At 30.5% G+C, this 13,049-nt stretch overlaps 1 protein-coding gene across 11 annotated transcripts in view; it reads left to right on the forward strand.

The window, feature by feature from the left end:
- The window catches only part of LOC139485360 (rho GTPase-activating protein 26-like), a 60,747-nt gene that overhangs the window by 30,447 nt on the left and 17,251 nt on the right, over positions 1 to 13,049 (forward strand). For 9 of the 11 annotated variants that reach the window (XM_071269795.1, XM_071269786.1, XM_071269790.1 and 6 more), the window contains 10 exons: positions 1,436 to 1,533; positions 2,045 to 2,145; positions 2,731 to 2,809; positions 7,413 to 7,446; positions 8,522 to 8,584; positions 8,842 to 8,916; positions 9,625 to 9,712; positions 10,696 to 10,754; positions 11,580 to 11,685; positions 12,258 to 12,417. In XM_071269795.1, the coding sequence (XP_071125896.1) occupies positions 1,436 to 1,533; positions 2,045 to 2,145; positions 2,731 to 2,809; positions 7,413 to 7,446; positions 8,522 to 8,584; positions 8,842 to 8,916; positions 9,625 to 9,712; positions 10,696 to 10,754; positions 11,580 to 11,685; positions 12,258 to 12,417 (863 nt within the window). Of the gene's footprint in view, positions 1 to 7; positions 44 to 1,435; positions 1,534 to 2,044; positions 2,146 to 2,730; positions 2,810 to 7,412; positions 7,447 to 8,521; positions 8,585 to 8,841; positions 8,917 to 9,624; positions 9,713 to 10,695; positions 10,755 to 11,579; positions 11,686 to 12,257; positions 12,418 to 13,049 lie in introns of all 11 variants that reach the window. The other 2 variants (XM_071269787.1, XM_071269789.1) reach the window with 1 other exon arrangement.

Here is a 13,049-nt window from a genome sequence, read left to right on the forward strand (position 1 = left end):
TCATTAGACCCATTTTATACTTGGTTAATTCCTACTGTTAAAGGTATGACAGCTTCAGCTACAACTACTGACTAACAGTTCAAAGTTCAATCTAGAGATCATCAAGTTTGGAATGTCTCTTCCTAAACACTGGCAAAAAGCATGATACATTCATTCTTATTTTTGATATGTTGTGTTTTATGCACATAATTTCCTGTTGAAGAGTTGTTCCGTTATTTTTTTTATTTCAACTTAAAATAATGTTCTGAAGCAGTTTTCATTAATTATAAGGAAATGAGATCAGCTCAAAATTCTTATTTTGTAATTTTTGCATGTCGATTTGTTTTATGAAAAAATGCAGCTCTTTCTTTGACAAGCATGCTACAGGCACCTGTTTATTTTTCTGTTGATCTTTTTGATACAAAAAAAACTTATTTTGAAAATACTTGTTACTGAACTCTTATCATAAAACAAGCAAACTAATATATACTAATAAGATTATCAGACGCGAAAAAAGCCTGAAAGTAAACAACTTAACGCTTATTTATAGTTAAAAATAGTAAAATATATTGATACAAAAATATTGCTTTAAATTCTGATGGCAATGATGAGAAGCTCTTGTCTTTAAACTTAATTAGCATACCTAAGTACATTTTGTTAGTATTTTATTGGCGATTGTGGATTAAACAGGATATTTGAATTCAGCAACCTTCAATTGAAGAAAATGATGGAAAATGTTGTTATACTCATTATTCTGTGTTATAGCTATACATATAGATTACGTATATTTGTAAAATAACCATGTACCAGAATGAAAAATAAGGCAAAACTTTTGGCCTTGAAGTAATTGTCATTGATGCTTTAAGCCAGTTTAGATATAATTTGGATAGTTTTGAAGTCTTCATTTCCAATGTATTTTATTTTGGAGCTTTCAATCAACAACAATGAAATTAACAAATTGGAATTTGTTATAGACCATGGTCACAGAAAATGCTTAACATTTATAGATAAATAAATTTGGTGTATTTACTGTCTTCTGATTGGTTAAAAGTATTACTTTTATTTTCAATGTTGTCAATTTTTATGGCAACACTCCCACTCTGACGTTGCATATTCATAGGCCAACATGTGTGTACGTTGTTATTGTTAATATAAATAATATAAAAAGTTCTTTGAGCCTTATTTTTGATAGAAATTTATTTATAATGAATGGCAATAATTTATTTTGAATTTATTGAACCATAAAATTAGTTTTTGACTCTTCACATTTTACGTAATCCACTTTGTGGATTTATATTCAATGTGAAGAGTCAAAAATTAATTTTATGGTTCAATAAACTCAAAATAAATAATAGTCATTCATTTAATATGGAGTGAAAATGATTGTTATACATGAGTCAGGAAGCACATTTTGTTATTCATATTAAAAATGGTATTTGGTGATTTCTATTTGTAGAAGCCCTGGGAACAACATGGATTAAACATTACTGCTGGTACAAAAAAGAAAACAAAGAATTACACATACTTCCATACAACCAAGTCACAGGAAAACTGGTATGTCTCTAAATATTTTACATTTAAGAAATGAAACAACTGTTTATAGAGCCGGATTTAGATAGGGGCCAAGGGACCCCAGGTCCCCCTTTTCTGGGAAAAATTTGGTTGATTATATAGGGAATCACTGAAGCATGACCAGAGCAGGCCCCCTCTTAGACAGACAGTGGGCCCCCACTTATGAAAATGTCTGGATCTGCCACTGGTTAAAGTTTATTGAGAGGTGTCAATGTCATTTTGGATTTGACAATCACAAATGTACGTTTGTTTTTTCGTTTGCACCTTAGTAGAGCCCTTAAAACAGATTTGTGAGACCATCAACTTATTAAATGCATAATAGAAAATCTATCCCTGCATTACGTTTGATGCAATATTTCTTAACTGTAGAGTTAAATTTACATTGCCCATTCATGGAATAGAAAATTACCTGAAGTTAGAAAAGTTTTTGTGTCTAATGTGATAAAGAATGAATATTCAGTGTTTTTATAATATTAATTTTTATTTATGACAGAGCCAGTCAACAACAGAAAAATTAACAATGACATCTTGTGTTCGGAGAGCATCACAGACCATAGATAAGAGATTCTGTTTCGATGTCCAGGTGGCTGACAGGTCAGTTCAAATATTGATGCTTTCTTTACCAGGATGAAATATTTTCCTCATCTTAGCAGTGCTCAGCTATTTAGACCTTTGAACAATCTTTTTATGAAATAGTTTGCTAAAAGAATAATAAACGCTAGCATGATCAAGTCTGTTCCTCTTATTTTCTAGTTTTGAATATTTGTCTTAATCATTTTAAACCTAGTATCATTTGTTGACCTGAAATTTGAACTTGTTTGCTATTTGTACAAAGAAATTACTTAACTCTGAGTTTTTTAACTGAACTCAGAAATAGTACCTGCTGTGGATAAAAGATAAGATAAAGACAGGTCATCTAAAAAAAATTGCTATGTCCAGAAAAATGTAATCAGATTTCCTGAATTATCTCCCAAAGTTACTTTATACATCAATACCAATAAACATAATGTACAAAAATTCCTAAGGATGTCTGTCCCCTTCTCTATTTCAAGATAGCAAGCTTTTTAACAGACTGTTGATGGACTATTGTTGTCTGGTTTTTTTTATCACTTAAAGTTCATTGCCATATCTATACAGCCTACTTGTAATATGAACACTATTTGCATGATATCTTTACAGAACTGATACATTAACATTTCAAGCAATGTCCGAGTCAGACAGGAGGTTATGGATGGATGCAATGGATGGCAGGGAACCAGTAAGTACACACATATAGAATTGGCAACATGCTACTTAAATTATGGAATTAATATAATTATGATCCTAATGTATCCAGGTTTTTCATCAAACTTGACCAAACTCTTACTGAAACAAACCAAAAGTGAAATTTCCTAGTGGATTACATAACTTTTCTTCAAATATACACAGCAAGTGGCAAATACTAAATATAATTCCTTTGTGATTATTTATTTTGGGTATGTATTGTTGTCTTCACTGTTTCTTGATATCAACATGGAAGTATTACATTGATAGGAACTCCAACGAAAAAATTTACACATTCACACTAATTTCATTAGGAAAAATAGAAGGTTCCGACTTAGGGTGTGATAACTCCTTTGTGGGGTATCTATGAAGCTGCCTTTGCCTGTTTTGATAAACGAAGCTGGTCTAATCGCATGATTTTGTATCGAGTGTCTTAACTACCTACCAATGTTAATAAACACAGAAACTCCCGTGGTTATTTGTGAATAGCCACATGAATAACACCACCTGTTTCCATTCAATAATTGAAGCCAAAAGCTGAAAAGATATAAAAAATGAGTCAATATTGAACAGAATTATCATCTCAATGTGAAAAATGTTTTAAACGAATTTATCAAGATTAAAAAAGGTTGATTATTACCTGCACATGTTGATCTCTACATAGCGTTATCAGTTTATGAGATAGATGAACTGTTACACCTTTTATGATAATTCCAAAGTTAAAACAACTTTCAATCTTCAACTGAATTAGTCTGATATTGCTCAATCTGACATCCTACAAATTTTTTGTGGAATGAATTGTTTCTTGTTGAATTGCATGAAAAATTTGCATTGAACTTCTGTAAACAATTAATGAAAGTATGTATGCAATTTAGCAATAAACCTCAGATGCAGTTCTCTGTGTATGAAATTGAATGTTAAAATTGTATAAGTTAATGATGTTTTACACAAATAAAGTATACTGAAATTACTCCACTCACTATTACAGATCATTCACCAGGTAATCTTCTATAAAATATACACAATCCTTCAAACTTCTAGTCACTCCTGTCTAATCATTAGAACTACAGATAATACAAAACTTGGCCGTTTTTGTTTGGTACCCTATAGCATGGTTATTTTATCAGTTGAAGGTTTAAAAAAAATTGTTAACTAACACTGGTTTTATTTCCCATGACCATTCTTACTAAAATCTGTTTTATATTTCAGTTTTGTGTGTGAAAATAATGATATACATGTGCCTAGTTTAGTTTATAACATTTTTAGCAGTCTACTGTTGTTGAATTTTTCCTTTGTTTCTGAATAATGCTTATACTTTTCACAAATTTAATGCTTTAATTACTTAGAAAGTGAGGTTTAAAAAAAAAGCACAGAATTTCATAAAATATAACGTATAATTAAGTTACCTAAACAAATGACTAGTAACCTTGGTTATCAGGTTATAGTGAAGACTATTTAAAGCATGTGCTTTTACAACATAACAGAAACTGCAAAATAAAGAAGTTTTTAGCTCACCTGTCCCGAAGGGACAAGTGAGCTTATGCCATCACTTGGCGTCCGTCGTCTGTCGTCCGTCGTCTGTCGTCGTCTGTCGTCGTAAACTATTTCAAGAATCTTCTCCTCTGAAACTACTGGGCCAAATACTTTCAAACTTTAACTGAATGTTCCTTAGGGTATCTAATTTATAAATTGTATCCGAAGTTTTGATCTATCAACAAACATGGTCGCCATTGCTAAAAATAGAACATAGGGGTCAAATGCAGTTTTTGGCTTATAACTCAAAAACCAAAGCATTTAGAGCAAATCTGACAGGGGGTAATATTGTTTATCAGGTCAAGATCTATCTGCCCTGAAATTTTCTGATGAATCAGACAACCCGTTGTTGGGTTGCTGCCCCTGAATTGGTAATTTTAAGAAAATTTTGCTGTTTTTGGTTATTATCTTGAATATTATTATAGATAGAGATAAACTGTTAACAGAAATAATGTTCAGCAAAGTAAGATTTACAAATAAGTCAACATGACGGAAATGGTCAGTTGACCCCTTTAGGAGTTATTGCCCTTTATAGTAAATTTTTAACCATTTTTCGTAAATCTTAGTAATCTTTTACAAAAATCTTCTCCTCTGAAACTACTGGGCCAAATACTTCCAAACTTTAATTGAATGTTCCTTAGGGTATCTAGTTTGTAAATTGTATCCGAAGTTATGATCTATCAACAAACATGGTCGCCATTGCTAAAAATAGAACATAGGGTTCAAATGCAGTTTTTGGCTTATAACTCAAAAACCAAAGCATTTAGAGCAAATCTGACATAGGGTAATATTGTTTGTCAGGTCAAGATATATCTGCCCTGAAATTTTCAGATGAATCAGACAACCTGTTGTTAGGTTGCTGCCCCTGAATTGGTAATTTTAAGGAAATTTTGCTGTTTTTGGTTATTATCTTGAATAATATTATAGATAGAGATAAACTGTAAACAGGAATAATGTTCGCAAAGTAAGATTTACAAATAAGTCAACATGACGGAAATGGTCATTTGACCCCTTTAGGAGTTATTGCCCTTTATAGTCAATTTTTAACCATTTTTCGTAAATCTTAGTAATCTTTTACAAAAATCTTCTCCTCTGAAACTACTGGGCCAAATACTTCCAAACTTTAACTGAATGTTCCTTAGGGTATATAGTTTGTAAATTATATCCGAAGTTGTGATCTATCAACAAACATGGTCGCCAATGCTAAAAATAGAACATAGGGGTCAAATGCAGTTTTTGGCTTATAACTCAAAAATCAAAGCATTAAGAGCAAATCTGACATGGTATACTATTGTTTATCAGGTCAAGATCTATCTGCCCTGAAATTTTCAGATAAATCAGACAACCTGTTGTTGGGTTACTGCCCCTGAATTGGTAATTTTAAAGAAATTTTGCTGTTTTTGGTTATTATCTTGAATATTATTATAGATAGAGATAAACTGTAAACAGCAATAATGTTCAGCAAAGTAAGATTTACAAATAAGTCAACATGACGGAAATGGTCAGTTGACCCCTTTAGGAGTTATTGCCCTTTATAGTCAATTTTTAACCATTTTTCGTAAATCTTAGTAATCTTTTACAAAAATCTTCTCCTCTTAAACTACTGGGCCAAATACTTCCAAACTTTAACTGAATGTTCCTTAGGGTATCTTGTTTGTAAATTGTATCCGAAGTTATGATCTATCAACAAACATGGTCACCATTGCTAAAAATAGAACATAGGGGTCAAATGCAGTTTTTGGCTTATAACTCAAAAACCAAAGCATTTAGAGCAAATCTGACGTGGGTAATATGTTTATCAGGTCAAGATCTATCTGCCCTGAAATTTTCAGATGAATCAGACAACCTGTTGTTGGGTTGCTGCCCCTGAATTGATAATTTTAAGGAAATTTTGCTGTTTTTGTTTATTATCTTGAATATAATTATAGATAGAAATAAACTGTAAACAGCAATAATGTTCAGCAAAGTAAGATCTTCAATTAAGTCAATTTGACCAAAATTGTCAATTGACCCCTTAAGGAGTTATTGCCCTTTAAAGACTTTTTTTCACAATTTGTTCATCATGTTGACTTACTTTAAAAAATCTTCTCCTTTGAAACTGCTGTATCAATTTCAGCCAAACTTAGGCTAAATGAGTTTCAGAGTATCTAGTATAAATTTTATATTTTATTTCCTTGTATGTCAAGAAACATAGCTTCTATGGCTAAAATAGAACATAGGAGAAAATGATTATTTTTTTTGGCTTTTGAAGAAAATAGGACGATCCAAAAAACATTTAAATAAATTGAAAAGCCAAAATAATCATTGATGAGAGATTTAACCAAAAGAATTAAGGTGAGCGATTCAGGCTCTTTTTTGCATGTAAAAGACTTTCAAAGCAAATCTTCATTGAAACAAAAAAAACAAAAAAATTTAGTCACAAGTTTCCTGCTTTTCTCTGTACATGCTGAAGGTAAAAAAGGCATCCACTATCAAAAATATATATTGCTTTAAATGGAAATTCTTTTTGTTTCCATTCAGTCTTACTTCTTTTAAATATATAAGTGGCTATAAAAAAAACACTTAAACTTTTCTGATTATTTTATAGGAGTAGATACATTGTATGTTAATGTTTGATTAGATGCAATCGAAATAACTGTTGCTTTTGACCGGCCACTTCATAAGTTTTCATTCATTAATGAATGGCAAAACAATATGAACATGTAAAGCTGATAATATCATGATTTTAGTTGAGTTGTTCAACACAAAGTGAATAACTTGTGTATGCAGGGTCGTTACAATAAAAACATAATTGTAGAAGGTCAGGTAACAACAACTTGAAGGAATGTAGTAATTTTTTTGAGATTGACATGTTTCTGTGGCCAAGGATAGAAAACAATACACAAAATCATTAAAGTTGTGTGAATTTAACAAAGTTGAGCAAAAATATTACATATATATAGCAAGTAAAAATGTTGTTCGTTGATGCTTTTAAATTTTACTAAATACTAGTCTCCTTATTTTAATAAAGAGTATAAAGTACTTTATAATGTTGGTATATAATAAATTTGTTTGTTTTCCTCCAGGTTTACATAAAACCAAAGACTACTTCAGATGACTGTAAGTATCTCTTTCATTAAATTTATAGGGGGTGCTTAATATTCATTTTTTTTCATCCCAAATTTAACATTTTTGCCCCCTATATCCCTCATTCCCTCTTTTTTTACTCGAAGTAGCACAGGCTACCATTTACTTTATACCCTATATGCTACATCCCCACTTTTTGTTACCCTAAGTATCACTCATTGCAACTTTTGTTTATCCCTTATATTGCACATCCCCACTTTATTTTGCCTCATAGCGACAGATTAGTCATACTGAGCAGTGAAAAATCTAGGGACAGTATTATCTCCCCTGTAACCACAGAAATCTTGATCTTTATAAATATATGACAGATAAAGTAATACAGAGCTGTGGAAAATCTAGTGACAGAATGTTACCTCCCCTGTATACACAGAAAGCATGACCTTATAATTATATGACAGATAAAGTCATACAGAGCTGTGGAAAACCTAGTGACAGTATTATCTCCCCTGTTATTACAGAAATCTTGATCTTTATAGATATATGACAGTTAAGTTTATTTTCGGGGGTATCATTTTTTTGTGTAAACTTGGATTTAGGTGGTTGTCAAAGTCTGTATTCAAACCTTAAGTAACTTGTATAACGTTGATAAAGTGTTCACAAATATCCAAGAAATCCCAAAAAATGAATACATACTGCATTATAAGGAATCTACAACATAAACATATAGAAGAAAGATAATGGATCCTCATTGAGATTTTCTATACTTACACTTATATTCAAGTATCTATTCTGTGGGATTATAAACATTAAAATGATTGATATCCAGACTATAATTGACCACCAAAAAAAACACTGCATGAGACCAATTTCACAAAAAATCTAAAGAGAAAAATTATTTATGTGTTTAACAAACAATTTTAGACACCAGATTTTGTGTGAGAAAAAAACAAACATCAGGATACAACTGTTTTTTTTTTTTTATTATTAATTTCCTTCTCTGAGAGTCATTATCTTTTTTAAAATAATAACTTAGGTGTTATTTATGTTTTGCATTATTTTGATTATTGTTCTGATGGGTTAATTGTATTTATTGATTTTCTAATTTTAGCTTCATTAGATGATATAGGATTCCAGTTTGTAAATAAATGTATCAAGGCAATAGAAGATAGAGGTTAGTTTGTTATATTAGATGAAGGTAAGAGGGAAACACAAGAAAAATTACAAAAAAAGGGGGTGTTAATTTATAATTCATAGAAAGAACACATGATTCATGTCCATCTACCAAATATCCTAACAACACCTATTTATTTAAATGCTTTAGAGAGTTGGGATTTTGTTTTAACTTATATCCCAAATTAAATTATCAAACCCTTTTCTGTTTAAGATAAAAGATACTCAAAGATACAATATTACTTTGTTATTTTTCAGGTTTGGAAGAAAATGGATTATATAGAGTTGTAGGTGTAAATTCAAAGGTCACCAAATTAATATCAATTGGTTTGGGTAAGATATCCTTTTGAAACTTAATAACTGTGATATTTCTTATAAAAATACGTCAATTATACAATTCTTGGAATCTGGTATATTATTTACTTACAATCACTTAGGTTATGAAAACTCAAATATTTCTAGAATAAATGTACATTTTCAATAGAATATAAGCAATGGAGATTTTTTTTTATAGTTATTGTTTTCAGCAGTCAAATAGCAAATAGTCAGTTGATGCAGAGATGATTGAGAAATGATCTACTTTAATTTTCAAAAATGCTATTTTTATTTCACATGTTAAACTTCATCTGTTTGGTAAATATCTTTTATTGTTGTAAAGCAACAGTATTTTCATTACAGTATGTAACCAACAATTAGCTTTCAATCAAATATCATTTTGCATTTGTTCAAATAAGGCTTCAACTATAGAGATGTTATCAGTGACAAAATATGTTTTAACAATTTTTCAAGCTTTTCTATACACGAAAGGTTTATTACATGAATATTGGTGAATATTATCCATCTACTCACAAGCTTTTGCATTAAAAAATCTATTCACCAAAACTCACATAAAAACTACATTATTATAGGATAAAAAAAAATTCATTTTACTATTTTGTTATATTATAGTTGCTTTAACTTCTAACCATGATAATTGCAGGTACAAATTTCTGAATGCATACAACAAAAATCTATGAATTCATAGCTGTATTTTTTTTATAGATGTCAAGAAGCGAGAAAAGATGAATTTAGATGATAATACCCAGTTTGAAATTAAAACAATCACAAGTGCTATTAAGAATTACTTAAGGTAAGACTATTAAATAAGGATAAATCAAATAAAGCCTCAAGCAGCATCTTCATTGTTGGTAAATCACATTTCATAAACTGCTTGATAAGGGAATTAGGTGTTAAAAATTAAATTGAAACTCATTTTTTACTCGCACAACAATTATCAAGAAGAAATCAAGAACATGCATAGCCTGTTATATGTTCCTTTGGAATTTAAACCAAAGATAAAGAACTTGATTTTCTTTAAAGGTACTGGATAACATTATTAACAAGTATCTTTAAAAACAACTTAATATGGGAGCCTCATGGGGGGTTCTGATCCTGATCCCGCTTTCTGTTTTGTCAGATTCCCGATCCCGCTTACACTACGTACGTAAGCAATTCTCATTTTTTTTGGTAAATTCCTGTGTCCCCCTAGACTTCATTTCAGGAGGTCAAGGCAAAATAATTTGACTTTCAAGTGTCACGCTTACAAAAAGTCGGCAATCGGGCATCACGCTTAGACCCTAATGAGACCCACTAATATTACTTGGTCTGCCAATAGCTTCTCAGAACCTCTTCCCAAACTATAAACCTTCGTTTTGATCAGCAATCAAAGATGGGATTCATAGTAACTATGGGAACACACATTATAAGTCTCTTTCCTCTTGAAATAGTATAAACATATTTGACTACTCTACCCTTTAGACTAGTAATTCCCATTCTAAACTAGAGACAGATTGAAAGAATTAGTCTTACTTTGATTTATAAAATATAGAATGACAAACGAAGATATAACTCATAAATTCATGAAGATGCATGGGTAAATTATCAATGTTGTTCCCAATTAGTTTTTTAGCAATATTTTGACATTGCCTTAAAACACCCTTTGTTGTATAACTTCAGAGGAGTGAAATTTTTTGATTTATTTCATACATGAGCAAAAACATTTTGATTTTAGTAGGAAATCACAATATTCCATTGTAACAAATATAATGACCTGACTTAATCTTCTTTTTATAGATCATTACCAGAGCCGCTGATGACATACAAGTTTCATTCACAATTCATACAAGCAGCCAGTAAGTAGAAATAGTCAATAAGTGGAATAAAAAAATGTATAATTTGTGATGCAGGTGAAATATTATTTTTTTAAGTCCAGACTTTTTTTTACGGATATTGCAATGATAACATTAGCTGATTACTAAATGAATGTATAAATAAACTTTAACTCAAATGGATCCATATGCATGTGAATTTACTTATGAAAAAAGTTTATTCATTTAAAGTCATATGAATTTTTTTTTTAAAAAGATGCATATGTTTTGTATAACAAAAAGGATAGTTGTCATTTTAGACTTATGTACATATACTTTTTTCTGAAGAAAACTCTTTAATTTGTCAACATTTTGAAGAAGTTTCCTTTTTTTAATTGCTTGCTTTCAGGATGCAATTCGCCAAAAATTTTTTGGTATCAAAATGACTTTAGCGCGACCCTTCTCATAAAAATCCGGTGATTGCAATATGCAAGGATCTGTCACTAAAATAAACTGTTATCTAATTTTACATGTTATACACATGCTCAATATTCATGCTTCTTTGTTGATTGTTTACTATAAGGTGACAATAGGTAAACTACGGCTTCAAAACATGACAATTAATGAGCTGCCATATTTTCACTCCCTAACAGACAGAGAGAAAAAAAGTGACGATTAAACGATATTTTTGCGTAAAAAATGATAAAATCGTGCACAGAAGACCAAGTTTATGATATATACATGCATTGGTTCAAGAATTGGATAAACATTATTTTTCACCAATCACTTGTTTCATATTGTTGTGACATTAGAACTTTTTAGAGAATAGTGTAATTAATTTGAAATATTTGTTTGACCTTTCTCTTTCAGAACAAGAAGCAAAGACATTACGGATACATGACATTCACACATTAGTTCACAAGTTACCAGAGAAAAACTTTGAAATGTTAGAAATAATAATAAAGCATTTAAAAACGTAAGTGGTAATAGGTCTTTACCATTAAAAAATGTATATACTGCAAATTAACAAATTTAAAGGGAGGTTTGCATAGAGTACACATACACAATAATATATGCACACAATAGTTTCTGAATTTAAAGTAGTCCTATGGTATATGACTAAATTGTTGCACCATCCTGAACTATTTTATGGTGTCTTATTACCATTGTATGTCTGAGTGCCAAAAGAGTCTAATGTTGCACTACAGTTATTCTCATTCTCTTGATGATACATCTAATTAAGACAGTGTTAAAAACCACTTGTTGATGAAGGTCAGTATTTTATTTTTAGATAAATTCATGATGAGAACTTTAAACTTGTCTTGAATGCACAATTAATTACATTTGAAAACTCGTGTCACATCTAAATTAAATTATAGAAAATTGTTACTATTTGTTTATATTTGAGTATGGGTATGTTAAAGATTGCCATAAAATAACTTACAAATCATAACTTACAAATCAAAGACTAAAGGAAAAATGCTAACTTTTAACTCTATTTCTATTAAAGTTTAAAAAATAATGCAAAACTTCTATATTATATTTTAGGGTATCAGAATTTCAAGACAAGAATTTAATGACAGTAGCTAACCTTGGTGTATGTTTTGGTCCTACATTGATGAAAGCAGAGGAAGAGACAGTAGCTGCTATAATGGACATTAAATTCCTCAATATTGTTGTAGAAATTCTCATTAATAACTATGAAAAAGTAATAACCAGTTTAAAGTGAAAACAAATAGTTGAATAGCATAAAAATAAGAAGATGTGGTATGATTGCATAAGAGACCAAATGACATAGAAATTGATAACTATAGTTCACTCTTTGCCTTCAACAACAATTATATTGCATGCATGTTTCATTATGATACGTTATTTTGATTAGCTAACAGCAATTTCATCATCTTCTGAAATTAACATTCATTACACAACGAAATGTAACATTTATGATGACCCGAGGTCCCACAATAAGTGCACAGGTAATTAAAAGAAAAACTAGATAGACATCGTTTTTTAGCTCACCTGGCCCAAAAGGCCAAGTGAGCTTTTCTCATCACTTGGCGTCCATCATCCGTCATCGTCATCAATCGTCGTCGTTAACTTTTACAAAAATCTTCTCCTATGAAACTACTGGGCCAAATTAAACGTAACTTGGCCACAATCATCATTTGGGTATCTAGTTTAAAAAATGTGTGGCGTGACCTGGCCAACCAACCAAGATGGCCGCCATTGCTAAAAATAGAACATAGGGGTAAAATGCAGTTTTTGGCTTATAACTCAAAAACCAACGCATTTAGAGCAAATCTGACATGGGGTAAAATTGTTTCTCTTATCTGACCTGAA

Source organism: Mytilus edulis, chromosome 8, assembly GCF_963676685.1.
Source record: "Mytilus edulis chromosome 8, xbMytEdul2.2, whole genome shotgun sequence".
NCBI classification, from domain to species: Eukaryota; Metazoa; Mollusca; class Bivalvia; order Mytilida; family Mytilidae; genus Mytilus; species Mytilus edulis.